Below are 27,572 nucleotides of genomic sequence, written 5' to 3'. Positions count from 1 at the left end.
ATTAAGAGGAACACTGGAAAAAGAAAGTGGAAAGCATGCCTAACAGATCTTATGTACATCGGCAATCCATAATAGCACAGTTGCAAATACATATTAAGCTAATTAGTGATTTGAGTTAGCCACTGTGCTAAGTTTTCAGTTAGCGTATACGTACAAATTGAAATCACCAGGTGTTCTATCCATAAACCTGAGCCTGAGTATGCTACTTTGACATTAAGAAGGGTTTACATTCAAATATGAACCATTAAACAGTCCTATTAAGGGGGACTTACCTGGACTGAAGATAACAGGTCTAGAAAGTGAGCCTCTCCAGATGGGACCACTTTCAGAGTGAATTCTACATGAAGCTTAACAATTTAACGCAGTTTCTTTCATAAGGATTATTTTGGGGGGGGGGGGGGGGGGTTGTTTCTTGAAGTTAAAAAGATCCTGTCTCACTTCTTTTAGAATTGCATCTACTATTTATTCCTACACCAGTTGGACAAGCTAAGCTGTTTGGCTGCATCACCATAACCATTATGTATCTACTCAAAGTACCCATTCCAAAGGCAATCTAGTTTAAAAACAAACAAACAAAAACAAAACCAAAAAAGCAGCTATGCTGCTTATCCAGTTCATTTGATTTCATATGAAGAAAAGCATTTCTTACCCATCATTATTATCAGGTTTACCCAATTCCAATCTGTCTGGTTGAACTGAAAAACCAATCCTGCAGACTCTACCATCCTACATTTAAAACAAGAAAACCAAGTGTCCAAAATTGAAATGTAAGACAAGTTACAGAAAAAAAAACCAAACAAAAACAAGTCTTCAGTTACTGAAGAATGTTGATCAATTTGATGTTAGAAGAAATAATTTTAACTGTATGGTTTCAAGTTTGTTATCTGAGCAGATTTAAGCAATTTACCTCAAGAAGAAATGCAGCATGATTTGGTCCCACCACACACTGTTTAATAGTGGCCTGTTCCAATACATTCAAAGGGGGGTGGCTGAAAACAAAAAGTGAGCATGTATAACATTTTTAAACTTTTAAAGTCTGAAAAAAATAAAAACCAAGTGGTATATGGACGGAACAATGTGCAGTGACGGTTACCGATACAAAAACATTCAAGAATGACTAAACGTGCATTAGTTGAAGCAACTATTATGTATTTTTGGTCATTAAGCACAGAAAATGCAGAACAAAATCTTAAAAGGTGAGAGAGTTTTCATTTAATTTGATCACCAATAAAGAACAGGGGTTATACTTTGAATTAAGGAGTCATTTCATAAGGAGGGTATTTAATAATATAATTTATCATAATTGAAAACCTAACATTTTCTTCCTAATAAGAACTGTGTTATCTGAAGCATTTCTGAACTTTAGTATTAGTACTATTGAGGCTTTCTAAGGCTACATCTACAGTAAAATCATTTGCTTCTTGTTGCTGTTAGAAAAATTGTACTTTCCTAAATGATTTACAGCAGCATGTGATATGCCTTACCTGTTTAAATTGTATTTGTTCAGCTTCTCTGAAACTTCCCTTAATCTGAAAGAAAAAGAAATGAAGCTGTTGTTTGAAATACATCCTCCACAGTACACAACATTCACTTAAGCACCATACTGATGACATTATGGGAACAACTTACCACCACATTTAATGAAGCTTGATATAAATACTACTTGGTGTTGGGAGTCTGTATAAGAACTGGATGGTGTTCAGCTTCAAATCAGGTTTTTGTTTTGGAGGGTTTTTGCTTTAGAGTTTTACCCTTCCACCTACTATCTTGCCACAAAACCCGTGTTTTCTTGCATTTCTACATGTTTTGCAAGTCACTATCAAAAAGCACTATTCCTGCCTTGTTACCACCATTTACAACTTTACAGACAAAATAAGCAGATGAAGCAATGTGCACTATAGATATACTGGTGTTTCCTCATATGAGCTTGAATACAGTATCCCAGAGCAGACAGGATTATCATTTTCTAGGAAATCCAAGTATGTGGCACATCAGAGCCAAAAATATAACAGTAAGTTCCCCAAAACAGAAAAGACAGGAACACAGATGCACAAAAGCCAGTGTCAAAAGGGACGAACAACAAACTTTGACTAGTAGAAGAAACAATCCAGAGAAAATTCACTATATATAGGGTTATGTAAAACACCACCTTTACTAAAAGGGAAAGAATGTTTCCAAAAGTACTTCTATCTCACTTTCACGGCACCTCACCAAATGGAAGATCAGAACCCAAAAAAGGGCCAACCCATAGACCACTCCTGCTTAGAGGGTATGGAGTCCAAAAGTGGAAACCAACACAGTAATTTCTAAGGTAATTTCTAATCCACTTAGAAAAGATCCTCTCCAGGCAGCAAAGAGACTCTCGTAATATCAGGTAGGCATTTCAGGTAAAACTTGGGCTCCTTTCTTCCCAGAGACGACAAGCAATCTCAAAAAGCCCCTAAACAGCTTCCAATTTTAGTTAGAACATTTGCATTATATTAAGATATAAAACCAAGACAAATCCTGTAAAAATAATGCAAGGTCTTCCTAATTAAGAAAAAAAAATCCCAACTTTGGTACCATGTTCATCCTAGCATTCCACAAATCTCCTTCTTAATCAGGAACACCTTTCTAAACCTAACAAAAAGACGTGCACACCAGCACTGTTTTCCTCTGTCTGAATCCATGTCTTTAAACCCTTTCTTTTTACTTGCTTCACTTCAGTTTCTATACACAGACTGCTGTGGACAACAGACTTCAGTTACTTGCAAACCCTGAGTATGAGAAAGAACACAGATTAGAGGTCCAAACAGCCAAGTCTTAACATTATCAACAGTGTTTAACTCTAAAGCGCTTGTCCTGAGGGAAAAAAGGAAAAAAAACACACGTCTGTTTGAGAAACAAGATAATTTATACTGATAGAAATAACTTTCAAGCGCAAGAAGAAAGGACCACAGTGAAAGGACAGCAGGAAGGAATTGAACGTGCTTAGAATCGCCTTTTGCTATCCAAGCCAATCTGCTGGTTTGTAAGGAGGCAATTTCACACTCCCAATTCCCAGCCACAACTACTTCACACAGGCCAAGAGTACATACATAGATAAGGTTTCTGTAAAGACAACCCACAAAAGGGAAAGAGAGAACACAAACTTCACATGCAGTCTGCGTGAAAGGTACTCCACAAGAATCAACTACTGTGGGAGAATGTGGAAGGAACCCCGAAGATGAATGACATACACTCCACAGCTTACCATACAGTTTTATAAAGCAAGCAGGGATCTGCTTGCTTTATATATGACAAGTTAAACATCCCTGAAGTTTCATGTCTTAAGTATATCGCCTAGCAGTTTCCCACAGGAATCCTGAGCAGCTTTCCATTAACGTTTCTCCTCTTGGCAAGCATAAGTAATAATTACAGAATAGGAAAACCTACCTTTAAGTTCATTGCACTGCCTATATGAAAAGCTGACGGCAAATAAAGTAGTGCTTTATTGGAGATGGTTACTAGACTAGTCTATGAGCAATATTTAAAGCTTCCTTACCTGAGCTTTGTGTCACAAAACCTGAGCACTACCAAAGAAATAGACATTTTTCAATTTGTAAAAAATCATCATAATCCTTTTTTACTTGTAAAAAAAATAATGCAGTGATAGGGAAGAAATATGCACAGAAAGCTAAGACTTGCATACTCAGTGAATCTACTAGTAACACCAATCTCAAAAGAGGAGGTCTGTCTGCAGCAAGCATAGGTCAAAAGAGATCTAACATCATTGAAAAGAGGCTGCTGTCAACATTCAAGGGGAGGGAGCAGAGAAGGATATAAGCGATGATGCTGAAAGCACTGAACTCTCCTACAGAAAGGGGGGGGGGGGGGGAGTAAAAACTATCTCACCCCCCGACCATCTCATATGCAACTGCTGTAACAGCAAAATTACCAAGTACTGCCTAATAAGCTTAGAGATCCATGAGGACTTGAATTTGATGCAGAACACCACTGAGTGAAAAAGGAGTGGTTCCCCAGCGCCACGTCCCTGCTGGGCTGCTGGTTTCACCCTCACTCCTCCCCTTTCCTTGTGCCACCACCAGCATTTGCGTGAACACCAGTCACAAAACTAAACCAGCAGAAAAACAAGAGTAAAGTGGAAAGATGTGTTTGTATATTCTGTATGGAGAATATGTTTGTGCAAATAAAAACTCTAAATAATTTCACAAAAATATTTCCTGCAGCAATGTAAGCCTTTCTACTTGTACAGTTGCCTTGTATTGTACTACCAACCCTCTGAAGGGAAAATACGAAATGCGTATTTAAGATCAGGTTAATTTTAACAATACGATTCAATAATTTCAACTCACGGTGCACTGGAGGAAGAGGTACAGGCAGAGATTACTTAATCAATTCTTGCATTAAGGAAGGTCAAGACTTCCACTGAGACCTTTCTGTGGTAAAACGAATCTCCAATATGAATGCCTGGACAGGCTAAGAGTTTAATGAGAATTTTTCAAATATTTCAAAGGACAAAGTTAGAAGCAACATGTATTTTGCTCACAGACAGATTTTTGGGGAAATGCACTAGCTTGCCACGCTTTTAGACAAAAAGTTTAGTGATGATGGCTCCTGTGTTAAGACACACATTCTTTAAATATCCCTATCAAAATTCATCCAAGAACAGTTGTGAGGAAAACAAAAAGTCAGTTTGTCCAAGCCAAGTAGGGATTGCTTCGATTTTAAGTTTTGCAGCTACAATTTCTAGCCTCTCCAAACTGATCAGAATAGAAGGGAACTATGCTCACACTAAGCAACTGAAGAGGCTCCAGGTCAGGACTACAGGAGTTCAGACTTCACAAGTGGATGCTTTTATTCATCACAAGGTATTACTTCTCTCAAAGTACATTTCTATTTCCAGAGAAGTTTATCTGAGGACCCATCCTTCCACCACATCTTGCTTTATAAAACCAAGTTAGGCTCAAAAATGCAAGAGAGCTACAGAGAAACTCTATTTCAAAATACCAAGTAATTTATAGAAAAACTGGACTACAGTACATTTTTAAGTAACTTCACCCTATTTAAACAAGTGCTTAAATCCACATAAGCAAAATTCTTGTTTACAATTTGTGCTTTTACCCAATTTGTAAGAATAAAAATCTTCTCTTTTAAAGTAGGCAAGCTGTCCTGAGAATTTTTTTTTTTCCCCAAAGACACTACAGACTTCTATAATACATGTTCACCATGCTCAGTTCCCTTCAGCAGTCCATCAGCAGCAGTCCTACCTTGCCAGTCATCCTGCAGGAATATTCATCCTTCTCAAGTATTTCCCTCATGCCAGTAACAGTTCACAGACCAACAAACAAACCATAAGACATAAGCAGAACTTTCTTACTGCTATAAGGTTTTAGAATAGTTCAATGAATGTATGCTCATCCTTCTCCCCATGTGTTAGGAAACTAACAGTTACAAAAATAAAGGAAAAAAAAACCCACACCTACATCATCTACACTCAGTGAACATCTGCAAGACCTTCTCAAGCAGGCAAGTAACATGAAAAGCATAGTGCACTGTAAATAGAAATATCATGTAGCAAGATTTACATAATTTTCCCCTCAAAAACTTACTTGCTGCTAGACAGAAACAGTATTTACAGGTGCTAATATCTAATCGGACATTTTGCAGCTTTGGTCAAGTAACAGTACATCTAGTACATTTATTTATAAGTATTAAAACAACTTCTGCCATCTCAGAGATTAATTTCTGTAACGATATAAAGCAAGCTATTTTTCATTTTTCTCTGCAACTTGAGACTAAATTTTTAAATGTCAGCTAGGTCTTTAAAGAACACACAGTAAAAATCACTGAAGTTAAGCAATCCAAACAAAGGATTTAACCGCAGAGATGTAAAATAAAATGTTCACATGCTGCATGTCTCCAGAAGGAAGAAAGTCTTTCTGTACTCGGCAAGTAACACTACAGAGTCCCAGACACAATATTCAGCAGATTCTCTTGGATTTTTCCTGAAGTTCCTCCTTTATAGCCTTAAAAAGTTATTTGTACACTTTAAAGTTAAAATATCAGGCAGGGGCCCCACCACAACAGCCTTCCTCACTTCAGCACCACATGGTGATGCTAAGAGTTGCAGAGAAGGAAAAGGAAAGGTACATTTTAAAAAAACCAGCTTGGTATGATGAACAACTTCGAGTAGGGAAATTAAAAATAAAACTAATTTAGCCCTGGTAGATTTTTCTAAGTGATCAGGCCTCTTTAAGACAATATGTCAATGAAGTCTGTAAGCCAACAAACTTAGCAGACTTTCACACCAGAGCAGAAAGAAGTACACAAGAACTGATACAATGCTTTTCCAAGGGAAGACTAACAATAAGCAGGTATCCAAGCGGGGGGGGGGGGGGGACGGGGACGACGGGGGGACACGACCAAACAACTCAAGCACTGGAAAACAGTATTGAGTAACATACTTGTCACCACTTAAAGAGTAAATACAACCTTCATCTCCATCCCTCAGTTGAGGCCCTGAAGTGCTCTGAGCACAGTGAGCCAGACCCAAGGAGGCAGCTATGCGGCCAATTAACAGGTTTTAGCCCAGAAGAGCTGCACAGCCTCCAGATCAAAGCCCTCTCACACTTGCCTATCTTGAATCACATGGAAATGAACTCCTGTGCCTGTCTTTTGGTGTCATGAAAACAGTCTCAGAAATGCAGAAAAAGGACACCAATGAGAAGCTTAAGTGAATATGTTATCTTTGTTTCCTGATCCCAGGATGTCTTGGACACTGGATGCTGTCATTGACGTAAAGCCACATCCAGCTATCTTCCATGCCATAATACAACATACAAAAGGATCCCACCCCCGATTGCCACGTGAAACATTAGAAAGCAGTTTCCAAAGAGGCAGCCTTCCACAGTTCCTGTACCAAACACCTTTCTCCTAATGGAATAAATGAAGAAATAGAAGTGAAAAACCTCTCTTCTACCAATGAGTAGGATGAAGGGGCCCGGGGGGGCAGGGCCTAGCAAGGGGAAGGGGGGAGAGAACGGGAGAAGATGATTAAAGTGTGCTTTAAGTCATTCTGGGTAGTATGGGGGGAGCATCCAGGGAAAAAAATGCTAAAGTACCACACAAGAGCAGGCAATAACATTATCTGTAGAAAATATAAAGTAATGCACATAAGAAAAAAAAAATCCCAAGTGCAAGTACAAAATGACAGCCTCCAAGGTAACCAATACTACTCAGCAGTGGGGTGGGATGACATGTTTAGACTATAATACATAGATCACTGAAACAAACAAGATGACAAAGAAAGTCATTGCTCCACTTAGTCAGTAATCAGGTGTACCATGGCTTACACCGTGTCCTCTCCCCATTCCAAGAAATATAAATTAGGACTATTTGGTTATTACATACTAAATCAACACCTACTGCTCAGGAAATCCCTGAGCTGCAAATTCTTAGAAGCTGGAAAAGCATCACTGTATGTTTGCCCTGTTATGCCTGTGTCTCCTGTCATCTAGCACTGGTCACTGCCACAAACAGGAGGAAAACAAGATGGACCTCTTGTCTGACTGTAACAGCTATTCTTATGTTTCATGGTATCAACCAACATGGGTTTACAGCATATGGCTCCCAAACTTTATTTTCTATTTTGTAAGACTGTCAGTTTGGTTGATAACGGTAGTTCTGACCATTTAATAGTCCTCTCTGGAACAACGGTAACACACTGTGTTGAATCAGTAAGCTATAGTAGAAAGCTAATATGGCAAACATCAAACAAATTAATCTCCTGAAAACATTTTTCTGCAATATCACTGAAGAGTCTTCAGGTTATACAATGATTGCAGAAAGTAAATTCCCTTACAGCAGACCATTATTATTTCATGATATAACAACACTGTGACTGTGTTGTGATACAACAATAACAACAAACAACAAATAATGACCTATATCTAAAGTTAGGTACAAGCTAGCCCACAAGGTTAAAGCAGGACAAGAAAAATTAGCAAAGACAGGATAGTGGCAACGACATCAGAAGGTTAAAGATAGATACCCACCAATATCTAATATTCAAAATTAAATACATACTGCAGAGGCAGGTAAAATGACTTACCCATCTTCTTCACCCTACAGAGAGGGTAAGCGTATATTTCAGTTCTAGTTTGAAGAAAGCAAGGCAGATTTTGTATCACTGTATAGGAAAACGAGGGGAAAGCAGTGGATATTGTCTACCTAGACTTCAATAAGGCTTTTGACGCTGTCTCCTGTAAGATCCTCACAGAGAAGCTCATGAAGTATGGGTGCATGAGCAGACAGTGACATGAACTGAAAACTGGCTGAACAGCTGGGCCCAGGGGGTGGTGATCAGTGGCATGAAGTCTAGTTGCAGGCCAGTGACTAGCGGTGTACCCCAGGGGTCAATACCAGGTCCAGTCCTGTTCAACATCTTCATTAATGACCTGGATGAGGGGGCAGAGCGTACCCTCAGCAAGCGTGCCGATGACACCAAACTGAGAGGAGTGGCTCATATGCCACAAGGTCACGCTGGCATCCAGAGCACAGCAACCTCATGACATTCAACAAGGGGAAGTGCAAAGTCCTGCACCTGGGGAGGAACAACCCCATGCACCAGTACATGCTGGGGACTGCCCAGCTGGAAAGCAGCTTGGCAGAAAAGGACCTGGGAGTCCTGGTGGACACCAGGGTGAACATGAGCCAGCATGCCTTGCGGCAAAGAAGGTGAGTGGTATCCTGGGCTGCATTAGACAAAGTATTGCCAGCAGGCTGAGGGAGGCAATCCTTCCCTTTATTCAGCACTGGTGGGGCCACACCTGGAGTTCTGTGTCCAGTTCTGGGCTCCTCAGTTCAAGAGAGACATGGACATACTGGACAGAGTCCAACGAAGGGCCAAAAGATGATTAAGGGACTGGAGCATCTCTCAAATGAGGAAAGGCTGAGAGAGCTGGGACTGTTCAGCCTGGGGAAGAGAAAGCTCTGGGGGGATCTCATCAACATATATAAACACCTAGAGGGAGGGTGTAAAGAGGACAGAGCCAGGCTCTTTCCAGTGGTGCCCAGTGAAAGACTAGAGGCAACAGGCACACACTGAAATGCAGGAGGTTCTGTCTGAACATCAGGAAACATTTTTTTACTGTGAGGGTTACCTCACAGGGTTACTGGCACAGGTCGCCCAGGAAGGCTGTGGAGTCTCCATCCTTGGGAGTTACTCAAAAGCCGTCTGAATATGGTCCTGGACAACCAGCTCTAGATGGCCCTGCTTGAGCACCCAAGTTGGACCAGGTGACATCCAGAGGTCCTGTGATTCTGAGGGCTTTTTGCTTTCAGGATGTGATCTCCACACATTTGACTTGGAGGCATGGCAACAAAAGGACATTTTTTGCCATTGAAAAGCTAGGAGCTCATGTTTCACTACAGAATCTCTGTAAGAGCAGTGGCTTAGAAAAAAAGTTACAACAAGGAGTCAGGGAAGTGTCTGAGAAGTATTATTTACACATTGAGTAAAAATATTCATGGGTACTATAATATCCAGATGGAAGTACTCTGTTTCTCTAGCAGGAACAGCAAGACCGGGGACAGCCACCTGTAGGACTTGTGAAATGCAGCATTAGGTTTGCCAGAACTAGATGCCTCTGATTAATGATGAATTTCTAGGCTGGCTGACTGGTTCCTCTAGTTCAAAATCTACTTACACCCTTTCTTCAGATTTATCATTTAAGTGACACTGAAAAGATCACCTTCTGAATTAAAAAAAAAAACAAACCACACCACACAGTGCAAAGCACAGGCATAACCTAGCTCAAGAGGAATACAAAATCAATCACGCTTTTTAAATAAGCAAACACTCAATCCTAAAATAGCTATGACACAGCACAGCCTCTTTTCTCAAAAAAAGTTGTAATGAAAAGTCTGAATATAAACAGAAAGAAATCACAAATGGTATGATCCTGACAGGACCAGCACATAGCAGTTACAGCACACCTATGTATGTTATTTAGCACAGTATCCAGAGTATTTGGTAGTAAAGTAGATCTACAGCTACAGGTTGCCTAAATGCCTACTGGTGTTTCTGTGGAAAAAAGAAAAATACACTACAGGAGAATAAGTCAGTCTCAATATTCTATGACAGCAGACTTCCAAAAATACGGGTTGCAGATTCAGGCAATACAAGACAGAAATACGTTCTCTGGTGTAGAATGCATCAAATCATCATTCTGCGTTCCCAGATTCTGTTCAACAACACAAAGTCCTTGTAGCTGCAAAAAAATTCTGTTTAACATTTAGCAGAAGGCTATTTCTTCAGCCAGAAGACCACTAAAAGCTAAATAATTGGATCAACCAACTCAGTTGGGTGTGAGTTCTGAATCTTGAAACAATGAAAGCTGTAAGCTGTTTAGCTATCCATCATTTCAGTAAGTATATCCTTCCATAACAGTAAAATGTGGATAATGGGAATTTAGAACCCCATGGTTGTCTTCAAGGATACTTGAAAAATATATGGAATAACATGAGCCAGTATTACTATGTTGAGCAACATATGAATGCGAGCTACCAAAATGTAGCTAGGATGCTGTACACTTGTTTGACTAGAACGCATGAAACTTAAAAGACCACATTTAGACAAAGGGAAAAAAAAAATCCTATTTTTTCACTGTCAGAGTGTTGCTGTAGTGATTCCACTAAAAAAAATTGCTATCAAAATAAAAATCCAGTCATTGTAAAATCTTAAAACCTTTTTGTGCCCCATAGTGATAGATTGTTAAAGCTCCTTCAAGAGTTAATTACGAGCCACCAGGGAGGCTGTGTATTTACCAGCACACGAGCTTAAAGCCAGGAGAGCCAGGTTCTGGTCCCAGCTGAGGCTACTGTGGGAACCCAAATCATAATCTCTCCACCATTTTCCCTTTCATTTTTGCTCTAAGCTTTTGGAAACCATGACCACTACGTGCAAAGTTGGAAAATGGCCTTTGATTAGAGCATTCAAATGCTACAAAAATATTTTTAAAAGTAAGAACTGTCACGTTATTAAACACTTGTGTGTCTTGGCTGGAGAAAAGCAACAGTATATTTTGTACAAGTGATTTTATTAAAAACAAAGCACAAACAAGACATTGAATTCTAATTGCTTTGCAATAAAGTCCAGCATGCTTATTCACATGCTGAATTAGTTTTAGCAATAGGGAAAGATCGTTTCGCATGTCCAGTCCTTTACTTGCCAATTCCTTCAATTCCAAGGCTTGAAGTCTTCAACAAAAACTCTGATATCACAGTATTATCTGCATGTCACTTTTTCAATCTTGTTAAAAACTGCCTTTTAAATACCATGGACTCCCCTCCTCACACTGCACTGTCTTCTACTAAACATGTATCTTCAAAACCTTCCTCTCAGACACTGCATCTTTGATTTAGATAGGAACGGAATGAGGCCTGGCATAGGCAGTAAAGAGCAAGCACCATGCCAGAAAAACAAGCAGCCAAATCGCTTTGTCAGATGCACACTGCAGGCAAAATAACTCAAAAGAAACCGCAGCTTTTGAGGTGCACAGCTCATCACAATACTTCTTTGCATTGCCGAAAAACAGATTCTCTCTTTTCCATCTGTCTGTACCACAGCCACAAAAGTCCAGGTGCTTCCCCTCAGCGTAACTAGTATTTTGGTTCCTCTACAAGAACTCATGAAGCAGCACGTTGCGTACCTCCTGCTTCACGTTTTGCCTATGGCTATACTATTTCAGGTAACAATCTTGCCAGATACAGATTCTGCACCACAAGAGAAAGAAACAAGGCTTTGGCCGTTCCAGCATACAGCCTGTTACCCCCCACGCCCTCCCATCAAGAGCAGTGCAATTCTAGCCAGATCACATTCTGCCTACCCAATCTGCCCCACAACAACAAGATGCTATGATTTGTATCATTGGAATGTTTTATTAAGTACCTCTAAATCTTTGCTCTAGAGACAGACACATTTCACCAAAGTCAGCAAATTGCGTAAATAACGCCTTAAAAAGAAAAGAAAAAGAAAAAGGAAAAAGAAAAAAGAAAAAAGAGAAGGAAAACTGCTGTTACTAATGTACTAAGTGTGGTCAAAGCTGAAGAAAAGTTTGAATAACCTAAGAAAGAGATCTTCATTAAAGGTCAGACAACAATAACTCAGTTATATTAAAAGGAAAAACAATATAAGATGGATTAAAAGCCATAAATCCTCTTTAGAAGAACACTTCTTGACATTTACTAGAAAGAGAAAAAAACACAGCTCTGATCTTTTTCAGGCTGGATAGAGAACAGCAAAACTTCATACCATAAATGGAAGAATAAACACCAAGAGACATATTTAAGAAAATTAATTTTGCAAGATGAACGAGAAATTAAAACGATACCACACTTATTGAAGGAAGTGACAAACCTCAATGACTTCAAATGACAACAGAGTTAAGGCCTATAGCTATCATTCAACTGCATTCACATGGGTAAGTATTTATTTTCCAGTTAAGTTTTTGGTAAAAATGCTGTAGCACAAACATTTGTCCATATTAAGTCAATGTCAGACTCCACACTGGAAACTATATAGTGAAATTATAACTTTTAGTAGAATCCAGAGATCCCAATCAAGATCCATCTCATTGTATCGGAACTACCTATGTATATAAAGAAACAATCTATCCCAAAGGTGAAAAAGGTGAGAGTTTGAGGAAACCTAATGGAGAACAGAGAATGAAACATAATGAAGACTGTAAGCAAATTTTTAAAATGCTGTTTTAACACAGGCTTGGCTTAAGCTAGTCAACTACTACTATGACACAGGGTAAAAAAAAGACAAAAATTAATATCCAGCTTAACTAGAGATGATGGCAAACATGCTGCGGAAAGTAATACCACCAAGCCCTGTGTACAGAGTTTCTTTCTGGGCTATTTTCTACCGAACAGGCAAACTACAGCTGCATGGGTATAATCACCCTAGATTATTCAAGATATTCACAACTGTCCACAATACTGATTACTTTGAGTAAAAAGCAAAAAACTCAAACAAACAAAAAACACACACTCCTTGAATGTAAGGAGGTTTTTTTGCCAAAGACAAATTTCATAAGACTACTGAAGTCTCCAGCAGCCTTCGTGCTTTCATCTGTTGAGTTATACTACTGTTGTCCCAAATTAAATTGGTAGACCTCACGGCTGGCAATAAAACAACAATGATAGTGAGAAGTTCCAACACAGTTAATGTCCAAAATAGTAATAATCATGTGACTGTTTTCAATGTTTTTTATTCTGCATTCTTTAATAAAGCACCGTAATGTAAAATTAAATCAGAAACATAAGGGACCAAAGCTATTTTGAGGCATCTTTTCTGATAAAAGGTAGTAGTAACCAGTTTAATCAAGAAAAGCTGTCCAAAACAAAATTACAGAAAATTCACATTTCATCTCCATTGCAGATGTAAACAATCTGAGAAATTGCTGAGACACATCTTACGGCATAACACCAACAGACTTGGGATTACAAAAAACAGCCAATGAGACAAACCATAAGATGCTATGTTAAAGATAATTTTTAGAACTGCAACAAAATAATCATGCTGGGGTGTTACAAAGGGTGGCAAACGAATATTCAAAACTTTTCTGTACCAACATGGATTGGTACTGTAAAACACACTGCGCTTTCAAGCACAGTAGCTAAGATTTCCTGAAAGACAGGGTGAAGCATATTTACCATGAGAAATTCCCCTGACAAGTGTTGGCAGTAGCAATGAGACCTGTGAGAGGAAGACAAAATTTTCAAAGATAGCAAATTCAATAGTTACATCACTCCTCAATTGGAACCAAACTGGCAGTTTTACATAAATGTAGATGACCAGTGTGCCCACCTTACACCTTTCTACTCAGTTTTACAGTATGTTTGAAGTGTTTAGAATAGGCAAACTTCGTACCTTTGTATCAGTGAGGTGGTACATGTTCTCTTCTCTCAAATGTAACAAAAAAGCTCTTTAAATTGAAACAAAATAGTTAATTTTCCTTCGAGGGGAAGGATAAGAGAAAAGGAACCAGTGTTGGTTGACTGCTTTTTTTTAAGCACAGAAAGATTTTAAAAAGTAGAGCACAGAGTTTATAGTCAAAATAGTTCTATGCCAGAAAGAGAAAAGAATTAAGATCTGAAACCTGGATAATTATTGCTGTAGTGGACTAACTAGTGCTGTGACCATCCTCATTCAAACTGACAGGCTTACGGTTTTGGACAAAACACATGTGCATCTTGAAAATTACATTTGCACGCTTATTTCAATATTTTTTCTCCTAATCATTCCTCCCAATTTAAAATCCTCTAGCCACTACAACTAGGCCCTGTCCCCATGTTTTCTCTGGGGCACATGCAGATGCCAACTACTGCAGTCTTCTACTAAGAGCCAAATCTTTAGTGGACTTCACTGAATTCAAGCTTAAAAAAAAAAAAAAAAGTTTGTGCAACTGAAAAGCACAAGTAGTTTTTGTATATGGTTTTCTTCTGCATAAGTGGCTGTTGAGTTGATGCAGGGAAAGACAAAACAGCAGCTTTTACAGGGAGCATCTTGCAAATTTACCTAAATTGCTGTTAGCGTAATCACTACAATAAAAGCTATCTTGAAACTCCTCCTCCTTCTTTATGTAATTTTCAAATACATACTACCATCTATTTGAGTTAAGTCATGAACAGTTAACCGTGCCATGACTGTAAAAAGGCAGCTACAACACATTGCAGGGCTTGCCATGCTTAGGTACATCCTCGGTTGTTTTTCTCAAATGTTAAGTAATTTTTCACATAAATGCAATTGTGTACTGAACAGTTATCTACTTCAGACAGTTTAAGAAAAAAGTGTCATACCCTTTACATCTATTTTATTAATTACAAATTTTTGACAAACATCTTTTTACAAAAGTATCCTACATGGCAACTAGAACATTTAATAAATACATACTATACCAAAATTACCTTAGAAGTATGCTATTGATTTTAAATTTTAACTTTTACCAAGAACTAGCACATAAATGTCATTGACTGATACCTTACTGTTCTTAGAATTAAAAAAGTTGTTTTCTGACAGCTCTGACTTGCATTGCCAACCTTAAAATATGGCTATTAATATCTTACTCAATTAATCTTACTTTGTCATTGGTCTAACAACAAATACGCTCAAACCTCGCAGATAATTTGAGAAGGAAAAAAGAGGCAACATTTGTGCCCCAATTACTATTTTACTAAATTCCTTGTGACAGGTCACAACTACTCTCAGCCCAGATCACATTCACAGTACAGTTTCACATTACAGTAGCCAAAATAAACTTGCTGCTTTCAAAATGGAAGGAACTCAACCCTGCTTCCTCTTCCCCGTTATTCACTCCCAACTCTCCCTCCTGCAGCACTTTTCAAAATCCCCCCTTTTCATCCATCTACTCTGATGCTCACCCAACCAGGAGATAAACCAGTTCAACTTCCTAAACCACAAAACCATATTTACTTCACTTTACCAGGGTTAGCTTTATATCATTTTAGCAAATTAAGTTAGTTTACTGTGGGATCAGACACTTAAAAGTTAGTGCAAGGTAAGAAGTGGGGAAAACTAACCTCCCCCCTTCAGAAGAGAGCAATTACTTTGACTTACAACATCTCAGGAAAGTTTCAGCAAGAACATTCACAGACAATTACACACATACTCTCTAAAAAGCAGTGTCTAGGGCACAGCAAACAACTGTAACCAGAAAAGGACCCTCGCAGACCAAAGTCCAAAAAGGCTTAGACTACTGGCCTGTGTATAGGTAACCTTTCACATTCAACCAGATATGAAATGATGCTTATGTGTAAGTTCTGATGCTTAACTTCCCAAATTATCATCCTTAAATAACAATACTGAAATAAGATCAAATCTTAATGCACTGCTTCTTTATAATGGTCTGTATAACCACAGTGGTGGTGCAAACCTTTTGATGCAGCTAAAACATTTTATTTTAAAAAAGGTGTTTCCAACTAAGAGTCTGATGATAATAATAATGCCATGACACTCATGCCATTCCCTCACTCTCTTCTAAAAGAAGTCAATTTAAATTTTGTTATGCTTTCAAGAAATTAATCCTAAAAACAAAGTCAACGCTTCTCCCGTTACTAAAGTCTCATCAAGCAACTGTAACTCAGGAAATTAAAGTACTACATCAGCAATAGCTTCCCTGTAATTAAACGATCTATTCCTGTTTGAGGCAGGCTAACTTCCCTTTTGCTAAAGTAGATTAGGAAACGGTTTAAAGCGCACCAAAATAAATCACTTGAGCTAAAAGAAGTACTGTATTATCTGCACACAACTTGCAGGTTTTCTATTTAAGAACAAGTCAGTCAATCCCTTCTTCCCCCCCCAACTTTGAGCAGCAATGCAGATTATATGTGAGTAACAGCAGCAAAGTTCATGCTCGGGCTGCCTTCCTCTCCTCAAGAGGACAGGTACTCTCCCAGCAGGCCTGTGGATGTAGAAGAGGGAGTTCAGGGCTAAACAAACACTTGCATTATCAGGAGCTCTCTCTCCCTCTCCGTGCACGGCTCCCACAGACATGTGGGGCCAGGACACCAGCTCCACATCCCTGCTGGCTCCCTGTGCGGAATCATACCACACCCTACACCAGCTCTTTCCAGCAACATCTGCTTGGGATTTTTAAGAGATTTGCTCATCAGTAAATGCAAAGGGGGGGTAAGAAAATCTGCCAGAGTAGCAGCCCATATATCCACCGATCACTTGCCAGTTACCTTGAAATGACGTTTTCATGTACATAAGCTATGAGATACACAGGCACAGAGTAAAAGGGTATGTTCTCACTAGGTACTTTTTCCACGGAAATTGATTATCAGAGCAGGTACACAATGCGGGCAATGTAAAGTATACTCGTTAATTTTTCAGTTCAGGCATGGCCTAAAGTAAGTAATATTCAAATAATAGAGAAAGGCATTGAATATATTATTAAGGAAAAACAAACTCACATAAGAGCGAGATAATCCTTTCTTCCCCTAAAGCTGACTGTATATACTCACTGAAGCTTCAAACAAACTTTTCTTGGTCACATTACTTGTTTCAAAGAGCTTACTGCAAGAAAACTTACTACATACCACTTCTTAACACTCATCTTAAATTCAGAATACCCTCTATTTAACCAAATTCATTACGTCTCATCTTCAAGAGGAGAGAAAAAAGCACATCAACATTGCGTCGATGACCACTTCAAAAATGACATCTTACCCTATGCTAGGACTTAAATAGCTTAGCTGACAAGAATTTTCTTAGCATAAGGTAAAAACAAAGGCAAAGCCTTGTGATGAATCCTGTCCCTGAAGGTTAGTTCATGTATGGAAAGCCATTCATGTAAGGTGAAAGACTCCCCTTCTTATTCTACAGACTAGCAAGTTAAACTGCTCCTGTGAGGTTTCATAATAGCCAAGAAATGGTTATTTGTCGTGGTTACACCCACTTCATAACCCAACATAAAATTAAGAAATATACTAAGAAGTCTTTACTAAGATTGACGTATCTATGAAATTGTGTGTCAAACTTCCTTCACAAAGCACAAAGTCTCCAATCCTGAAACATACATGAAATAAGTGGATAATCAATAAAATACATCTAACACCCACTGCAACAGAAGCTGGGCATCTCTTTTTCAAAGATCAAAGCCATTAATTATTTACATTCCAAATACTTTATGGAGTTGTTTCTCAAACTGCAGGCCATACACAATTTTTTTCCCGTTAAACTTTTCATATTCAGTTTGCAGAGAGCAAATTGCTTGGGGGAAAAATTCCAAGTTACCTGTCTTCCTAAATAAACTTACCGGAAAAAGCTTAATTACCTCAGTTCATCCTAAACAAAAGTTTAGCCTACTAACCATTTAAAAAAATGAATCCTAATACAACTGCAAAACTAAATATAAACTTGTCCTCTATGAGCTTTCTTCAGTGCAACTAGCTTCCAGACATCTGAGTGAATACCATGAACAAGCCAACACTGCTTCAACTTACTTGAGAGAGGTCTAATAACTACCATCAAGGTAGTATTTTCAAAAACACTAGTTAAGAAGTACTTTCAGATGATGAGTAGGCGTGCTCAGGAGTCTTCCCAATTATTTGTGGTTCTACAGTTACTTTTTCCTTTTTTCATCAAAGTGTTTTACCATTCTCCGAGTTGCTGCATGAATAAGAGGGATAACAAATTAAACAGAAAGTCTAACAAAAACTGTAAAGCAGAGTGACACAAACTGCACCAAACCAAACTGAAAAAACCTACTTCCTCACATTTTGGTGACTGCTTAAGAGCAGAGCAATACTTCAGGAGAAGGATGCTTTCCAAACACACCTCACCCATCTACGCTGATTATTAAGCATAATGTATCAAATACTTTATTATAAAAATTCAAAACTGTCATGTATCCTGAACACACAGGGATTGCACCAATAAATCCCTTGCGTTTTAAAATGCCATTATTCCTTAGATGCAGAACACGGATTCATTACTGAAAGCAATACAATTGATCATGTTCTACATACACTACAAATGAAAGCATACAATGCAGAATTATGGTCCCAAAATCAGATTTTGAGAAGCAATTATCATCCAGAATGCAGACAGAAAAAAGTAATTTGGGCTACTGACCACTGTCTACAGGACAGACTCAAAAAAGCCCATAAAGTGTGAGAGGGGAAAGAAACATCATAGAGATATGAGATGTTCCAAGATCCTAACTTTTATGAGCATGTATATGAGAATTCGTTAAGCTCTCTAGATCCTGATCTATATTGACAGAACAGTAATAAGCAGCAATGCTACTGATAAAATTGAACTGGCATTTCCAGCACATATGTGTGTGCCTCAACCCTATTTACAAATCATTCTGATTTCACTGCATTACAAGTTCTGATACACCGCTATTGCACTTCTAGTAGAATTATATTTATGATGTGGAAATTTACGACTTGCAGCTCAGATCAAGGAGCCACTTGATTTTTCAGAATAAGTCACTACTTAATAGCATTTCTGCAGCTTTCTCCATATATTAATTACCACACATTATGAAGCTTCCTGTATCAAATCAAAGTGGTAAGAGCTGCTGCTGTGGTAATAAGGGGGGGAAAAAAAAAAAGAAATTAAAAAAAATTAGGAAGCATTATGAAGACTGAAGGGGCATCATATTTAACATCAGTAAGTCCACAAAACAGGTGACATTAAAGAAAAAACAGATGAGCGCTCTCACTCTGAGCAAAGTGTGATAATTACATGCTAAATGTTTTCTAAGGGCCTACCAACATTAAAAAAAAAAAAAAAGAAAAAGAAAAACCACTGGGGTCCTTTCAAGTTCAAAGTCCTAGATCTTACCCTAAATCAAAACAGTGCAATGAAGAAGGGGAAGAACTCCTAGTACAGCATCGCCTCTCAGTTTGCCACTCTAAAGGAAGATGATGTATGCCAAATTTGAATGTCTTACTGGGGAGAAAGCCAAACAATCCCTTAGTAATAGGCAGGCCTCCTAGGAAGCAGGATCCTGTAAAACGTATTATCAGGTTAAAGGAAAAAAAATACACTCCACACTAACACACTTCAGGTTTCGGACCTATTTTATCATTAGAAGTTTCTTTTCCCCATTTAAGGGCATGGATGATGCAGTTCAGCAGAAATTTTATCTTTACAATGACCTATTTTCCTCATCATAAGCCCTCAAACCTCAGCTGTGTTTTAACAGAGGCATTTCAGCAAAGATTGGTCTAGGAAAAGTGACCTAACTACAAATGATAGCGAAAGTGAGCTGGACCCTGACCTACTCTGAAACCTGGTAAGATCAAAACCAGAAGAATATAACCAAGAGCCCATACTTTTAAAGATTTATAAATATTTAAATACTATTTATAAAAATTAAATAACATTTATCTACAGCGTAAAAAATACATAGGTTTCTATCCAGTGATGATTAAAGATCTCAATTTATTCACACACAAATTTATAAGAAATTAAAGATGAATAGTTACACGTTTCTTACGAATTTCTATATAAACGAGCACAAATAAAATTTACAAGCTATAACACACACCATTAGTAATTGCTACAGAATAAATATTTGACAGCCACACAGAGTGCTGTCAAATACACATCAAGCAGCGAAGAAAATTCGGTTCACAGATTTATTTTCTCCCAAGCATTCTAGTTTCTCCCCAGCCCGCAATTCTCTCCCCCAATCCAACATAAAGTTAGCTACGAGGTTTCCAAGCACACTGCACTTCTGTTCTAGCTGTCATTCCCATCCCAGCCAAGCCGCACACAATCAGTAATCTGGAGATCGGGCCTCCTTTCTTATTTAAAAAAATGTATGTATGAAGGGGAACGCAGAGCACACTGGCGGTACGTGCGCGTGTAACCATCCCTGGCGTACGTCTTCTTTATCCTCGCTCCCATCATTCTCTCACACACACCGCGATCCCCCATCTGCATTGTCTGCCTCGCTCCGTCTCTGATTAATACGGACACATTCTCGCTCGTCCTCGGCCAGGGATCCTCGGGAACCCACTTCCTCGGGCAGACACCAGGACACCCCTGGCAGGCCGGAGTCCCCGCCGGAGCCGCGGCGAAGGTCACGGCCCCCCACCCCCGTTCCCTCGGGGGGCAAAGTTTACGGCGGCGGCGGCCGGGAGAGGCCGGATGCTTGCGGCGCGGCCCGCACCGCTCCTCGCCGCTGGCTCCTGTGAGAGGAAAGCGCCGGAGCCCTGCGACTCCGCGGTGCGGCTGCGGGACGGCGGCACCGCGGGGGGGGGGGGGGGGGGGGGGATGTCGGGACGTCCCCCGCGGCCGGCGCTGCCCGCTCCCCCGGGGCGACCCGCCGCGCCGCGCTTCGGCCGGCCGCCACCGGCCCCTCCCCTCACCCACAGGGGGCCGAGCCCCGCCAAGCCGGCCCCTCCCCTCCGCCCCCCGCCGCACGGCCTGCCCCTCACCGGTCATTGAGCTGGTCCTCGGTGCCCGGCAGCGGGTGCACCACGAAGTGGATCGAGGTCATGTTCCGCGCCGCCGCCGCCGCCGCTGCCCCCTCCCCCCGGCGGAGGGAGGCGGGCGGGCGGGGGCCGGGCACACAATGGGGGCGGGGGGGCGGCGGGGGAGGGGGCGCTCGGCCTCCGTCCCTCCCCCGGGGCCGCTCGTGGCCGCCGGCGGAGTCCTCGGCTCACCCGCTGCGGCGCGGAGCGTGAGGAAGAAGGAGCCCGCCGCAACGGCGCCGGGAGGAGGCTCAGCCCGCACCGCACTCACACACGCGCCGCCATCTTAACTTCCAGCGGGCCCTTCTCCCTCCCTCCGTGCGCCGCGCCGGGGAGGGCGGGGCGGCGGCGCGCGGCCGCGGTGTAAGCCTCGCGCTGAGTGGCGCGCGCGCCGCCGCGCGGCGCCCCTTCACTAAGCGCGCCGCCGATTGGTCGGGGAGGCCCCGCGGAGCGCGGTGACGTCATGCGCGAGAGACGTAAAGGACCACGTGCCCCGGGGCGTGACTCCCCGGCGGGCGGGGGCGGGGTGGCGCGCGCGGCTCCCTGAGGCGCCGGACGGGGCCTCTTCCACCCCTCCCCCCGCCGCCCCGCAGGCGGGCCTCGGCGGGAGCGAGGCGGGCGGCGCTGCCGCTGCGGCCGCTTCCCCATCCCCTCGGCCGGTGGGGCGGCCGGGCTGGTTCTGAGGCGGTTGACTCGGCCGCGGCGCCGGGAGCGCTCCCCGGGCACAGGCCGCAGAGCCCCGGCGCGTTCCGCCGGCCTTCCCCGCCGCGCCGCGGCCTTGTAGCGCGTTGAACGCCTTCCCGGGGCTCGCTGGGGCTGCGCGGGTCGAGCCGTTCCCCGTGAGTGGCACGTGCCTGGGCTCGCTGGCCCCCGCCGGGTCCCCTGCGGCCGGCGCGGGGGGGGAGGGGCTGTCACCGGCCCTTCGGCCGGGACCGGCGCGGGGTGCGGCCTGCCGGCGTGGTTTCGGGGATGGAAGTAGGGGAGCGGGTGTGTGAGGCCGTGGCTGTCTCCGGGGGGTCCCTAGTGGGGGGCTGCGACGGGGCTTTCCGTCCCCCCCCGGTGCACGGGCGGCCGCAGGTGTGCTTCAAACCTACTGCCCTTCGTCGCCTGTTTTGTAATTCCTAGTTACAGGTAACGCAGTTAGTCGTCCCTCCGACAGCCAGAATTATCCATGCTTCTTCAGGGAAATTGGTGGTGTATCAGAACAAAAAGTTATTTCCCAAGCCGATGAAGCGCTCGATGGCACTGTGGCTGTGCCCCCTCCCTCTGGACAGGGTTTAACTGTACTGTTCCAAGAGAGCATACCTTGCAAATGGAGCTGTTTTTAACAAATTAACATCTCAATTTGCTGAAAGTTGAGTAACAAAGTCAGTAAAACAGCCATTTGTTTCTATAGAAACTAACACCTTGGCTGGGATTGTACTAAGCTTTGTTTTGTTTTTTTTTTTTTACTGGAATTTGCTGCTTTTGCAGCCTGCTCTCGCTTATTTTCAGGAAACCAGAAATTTGGAAAACGGGCTTGGAATTTTTTAGCATGTGAGGAATGCTAGCAATCACATGATAATGGTACAAAAAAATTCTAGAACCTAGTTCAGTGAGTTATAATTAATTTCTGAGGCTGTGTAATCATAAACCCTAGAAATCTCGGTTTGTTCCTCCGCTATCAAATCTAAGGAATTTTGCAACTTCCCTTCTTCCATTCCCCTTCCTTCCCTGGCTCTTTCTCCATACAGCCGAACGGCACTAATCCAAGAATCAGCTGATGTAGCTGCTTGCAGCCCAAAGATTTGGGGAGTTTGTGAAGTTTTTTTTCAATACAACTATCATTAACATAAGGAAATGTGGTAAAGAGAAGAACTATTCAGTTGATGTGTTCCAGGTTTCTTATTCTCAGACACTGTTTCTCCATATGTTCTGTTCTCAGGTGACAGTGATATTCAGATGGATTCAAGAATACAAATAAGTACTTTAGCTTATCCTAGAAGGAAAATCCTAACAGGTTTCTGGAAATACACAAGGCATGGAATAGGACTCATTCTGTTCGGTAGTGAGTGCAGTAGCTGTGCTTTTAAAAATGAGCAGATCCATGATTTAGTGGGGTTTTTTTCCTGTTAGGACAGAGCTAAGAGTTTTTGGATTATTTAGTTCTGCATTTGATTGTACCAAAGTTTGTTAGTCTTGTTCTGCTTTTTCTTTCTTTTATGCTTTCCCTGAAAATATTTATGTTGTTTTTTGCAGTGAGAGATTCTTCTAAGCTGTCCTGACCTCAGTCATTTTATCAGAATCACTTGCATGTTTTGGTAATCACTTGAAAAACCTTGTATCTCAATGTGATTATTTTTTTCCAGACAAAAAATGAATATTTGCCTTTGACAGTCATTCTTCTTTTCCATTGAACTGTAGGAAGATGGGCAACATGAACTCCCGCAGTAGGTCTTGTTGCATCCTTGGGAATGCTTTCAAGAATTTTTGGTAGGGTTTCGGAAGCTCTAGATATTTATGTTTGCTTTTGGGATCAAGATCTAGTTCTCCAAAGCGTTGACATTTCCAAATAATGTGACTTGTTCAGTGAAGTTCTCTTAGGGGCTAGGCAAAAGGAAGAGATTTCCATTACTCTCTTCCTTCCACCCTTCATACGCAAGCTTTAAAAGTTAATGGGTTATGGAAACCTATTAGATAAAAGACAGAAAAAGAGCTGGAAAAGCCCAAAGGGGGCACACGTCTGTTAGGGCTCAGCAGTTTGCTGCTGGCATTTCCAAGTAATCCTTCTCTGTAGCTTTATTTACATTATGACTGAACCCCAGTTTTAGCCATTGCCTATGGCTGTGCCAATGCAAACACTCAGCATAAGCAAAAATGAAAAAAAAAAAAATCAAAATTGGTTCCACTGGAACTTGCTCTTGGAGCCAGAATAAACTTGAGTAGTGCAAATGTCAGCTTTTGTTCACACTAAGAGTTGATACTGCTGTCTAAAATGGCAGCTAATCCTAAGTGTAGATGAGAGGATGCAAAACCAAGTGTTCAGCTGACGATGTTGTTATTCTGACAGGAGTTCGTCACACGGTGGAAGTTCCAGGGCACCCCTGCTTCTCTAACCAGGATGCAAGGCTGCATCTTACTGGTTGACTTTTGGAGTACCAGTAAGCGGTAACGCACTGAATGCCTGTTTTGTCCACTGATGCATTTCTTAGAAGATAATCACGCAGGTAACAGAGTTTGATTGTCCTTTAATTATCTGAAATGACTCCAAATAGAATTGCTTTCTGATAGAGAACTGCTCATTCTTACAACTTCTGTTTTTTAAGAACTTCAAAATAAAAGACTTTTCCTAAGCCCTCTGGATTGTCTAAGTCTGTTGGATGACAACATCCAATACTGAAATGGTATTTAAAAATTCGTATTTACCAAATTATGAAAAAAATCAAGAACTGACCTAGGTTTTCTTTGTTTACAAAACGTATCTTGAAGACAGGACTTCTGTCTTGGCCTAAGAAATTTAGTTCCTTGTGTTGCACAACTCCTCGGTGTATAGATGGTGCTATTTTCAGGCATACTGATAAAGCAGCAGCTTCCTTATGAAGGTGCAGCTATAAATACACCAACACCCAACCAGCAGAACAAGTTCCTTGCTGGTATACTTGTCTGTGCGAGAGTTTTTGCCAGCTTGGAAATACCATATAAAATAGCTCCTGTGGGATCATTGCTGTCATGTCTGAAATTGAGTTTTGATGACAGCATTTCCTGAAGTATTCAGACTGGTAGAAGCACATGGGTTGGAAGGGACCTCTGGAGATCATCTCATCCAGCGTCCTGCTCCACAAATGTCCGGTTTCAGTAGATCAGGAACTTTCCCATCGGAAGCAGCTTCTGAATAACGTGCACCGGGACAGACTTATCCCCGACTGCTTGTGAAACTCACTCGGCAGCTGCAGGACTGGTGGTTTGCACAGAAGTCTGTTAGTCCTAAAGGAAGGGGACCTGCTAGAGATGGGAGGATTAGGGTAGGAGGACTGCAAGGGACTTTGCTCCGTAAACAGTGCAAGCAGATGCTGGCAGGTGTACCACAGGCAGCGGTGCCTGCAGCTGATGGGGCGTGCTGAAGTCAGGGAGGAGGCCCTGAGCAGAAGTAAAGGCTTCAGGCAGCTAAGGAGAGCCCCAGTACGCACTTTCCAGGCTGTTAACTCCAGATGTCAACAGAGATGACATCAGGCTGGCAGCATAAGATTGTATTTTGCTATGGAAGAAATGAGGCCAGCATTCCTGGAAATGTCAACAAGAATGCTATGCAGAAAACTGCAGCTTCTAGATTATTCCCAAGGCTGAGCAGAAGTTCCTATAGTGAGCAACAAAGTACATTGCAAAGGAAGAAATTTTGTTTCCAGCACCTTGGGCCACAAACTGAAGCAAAGCCGGTCCCTCGCTGCCTCTTGCTCTCCCTCTGTCTAGGTATAGTGTAAGAGTAGTTTGTTTGGGGCTGGGAACATCAGGCTTTTAAACCACATCCGTGTGTTTTGCAACACAAGTACCTGCATAGTTTGCAAGTTAATACTAGAAATCAGACAATTCCAGCTGAGGATGACTGCGCTGCCAGCCATTTGCTTTCTGCTGTCCTGGGCTATGTTTTGTCATGCTCATGTCCCAGGTTGTTGTAGCCTGATTTTTGTTTATGCTTATTTATGACAGCTGAAACTTCATCTTGATGCCAGGTATTAAGTGTTTATAATCTCTTATTTTCCAGCTTGCGCTGGCTGTCAAGCAAAGAGGTTGCTGTAATAGAAAAATCATTTGTCTTGTGCACAAAATAATGCTGGTCTCTAAGAAGTATTGTTTACGGCCACAAAAGGGCAGGTAGCTTAGTAAGGTTCAGAGCTGATGAAAGTTTGTTTCCCATGGATTTTTTCTTACAGTGGGTTCTTTGGTGTCTAATAGTGCGCACACTGTTTCTCTCTGCCCTGTGGATTCTCCAGCGACTAAAAAAGGTTGAGCTCTGCTGCGGTCTTTCCCTTAGCTGCAGTACTAATCGGTTCCCCTGCCCCCTCTCCGATGCTTGGGTCAATTAAGCTAACACAGACCTCTGAGACCAGAAACTCATGTCAAAATTTGTCCAAAAGAGACTCAGATGTTCAGAAGTTAATATGGTGAGCTAGACACTTTGACACACAGCCTGCTGATACACTTGCTGCTGCACACGGACTGAAATATATCCGTTTAAAATCAGGCAATACTGCAGGTACCTGATGTCCCTTCCCCTTTCTTGTCTGAGCTGCTCAGCATTTCCTCACCCCGGCTCTGCGGTGAAGGACTCCAGGGCTAGAAATTAGGATTGTGCATCTGTTTCTCCTTTCTTGAGTATACAGTCAGAGTTACGTTCTTCTGTTTAGCGGAGTTGGCATGGTATGTCTGGGATCAAGGTGAGGTCTCTGCCAAGCACTCAGTAGAGTTTGTAGATCCACCTGTATCTGGCAGACTGAGATTTTGTTTTGGCAGATCCCTCACTTGACATTGCTCCTCACCCTTGTTGTAGCCCTTCACTTGCATCCTTCTCTTCCAGATCCCACAGAGACACTTCTGAACACCTCTTCCTTCTGACTAGGCATCCAGGACATCTCTTGTCTAGGCCCAACCACAAAGTTTACATGATGGCTTTTGTATGTGTAGACCAGACCTGTCTGCTGACAAATGCAGCTAAGCGTGACAAGAGGAGCTCACCAGGCATCCCGGGCACTGTGCAGGAGCTGAACATCCTGGGAACAGAGGCTGTGGACAGCCACCTTGTGCGACCGTCCCTGGAAGGCGGTGTGGGCAGAGCTCGCGTGCACAGTGTACGTGGTGGGTGTATCGCTGCGGTGTTGTCGGCTGTGTCACCTGGGCAGGTGTTCCTGTGCAGGCAGCTGAAAAGCAGAGTTGTGCTCATTTACATCAGAGCGGCTTCCTATAAGCTCCTGGTTGAGGAAAGACAGAATTTGTTGGAACTTTAGCAACCTAAAAAGCGGGCACGTGGCCCTCGCAGGTTGTCTGGATTCCCTGTGGAATTGCCTTCTCCTGCTCATCTGTCTGCAGGCTGCCAAGGGAGTCCGGATGATTAACTGGGACAAAAAAGGGGTTTTATTTCACTGTTAGTTCCATTTGATTGGGTTAGTTACTCTTGCCTTAACCATATTTACCTTCGAAAGTGGCAGTTTGGAAAAAAAATCACCTTTATAAATTGTGAGGGTGAACTGCATTCACAGCAATAGTTCTGTATGGCCTTGATTCATGTACTGCCTTCTGAAATCATTGCAGAGTAAATTTGTTTCTGGCAGGGAAAGGAGTGGAGACCTTCCAGGGCGAAAGCAAGTGAATTATTCCATGGACTCCAATGGGGCCAGGATTTACCTTTCTGTGTAGTAGCCTACTTTTTAGTCGCTGTTCCTCTGCTATCAAATAGCCGCCTGTCATGGACGGCTATTTATAATATAGAAAGAAATAGTAGATAGTTCTTGCATTTGGCTTTAATTCCACTTGAAAAATTATTGAAATTCAAAAAATTCAAGAGGATTCAACTGTAGTGTAAAGCAGCAGGT

At 41.8% G+C, this 27,572-nt stretch overlaps 1 protein-coding gene across 1 annotated transcript in view; it reads right to left on the bottom strand.

Annotated features, from left to right (window-relative positions):
* The window catches only part of UBR5 (ubiquitin protein ligase E3 component n-recognin 5), a 91,651-nt gene extending 70,548 nt beyond the window's left edge, over window positions 1–21,103 (bottom strand). Inside the window, exons 1-4 of the mRNA XM_050892776.1 lie at window positions 20,974–21,103; window positions 1,485–1,529; window positions 908–989; window positions 650–726 (exon numbers count right to left, since the gene is read on the bottom strand). Of these exons, the coding sequence (XP_050748733.1) occupies window positions 650–726; window positions 908–989; window positions 1,485–1,529; window positions 20,974–21,035 (266 nt within the window). The 5' untranslated portion in view covers window positions 21,036–21,103. The remainder of the gene's footprint in view (window positions 1–649; window positions 727–907; window positions 990–1,484; window positions 1,530–20,973) is intronic.
* Window positions 21,104–27,572: the final 6,469 nt, after the last annotated feature.

This window comes from Gymnogyps californianus, chromosome 2 (genome assembly GCF_018139145.2).
Source record: "Gymnogyps californianus isolate 813 chromosome 2, ASM1813914v2, whole genome shotgun sequence".
Lineage (NCBI taxonomy): Eukaryota > Metazoa > Chordata > Aves > Accipitriformes > Cathartidae > Gymnogyps > Gymnogyps californianus.
The sequence above is the reverse complement of the archived record's forward strand: the minus strand, read 5'-3'. Positions and strand labels throughout refer to the sequence as shown.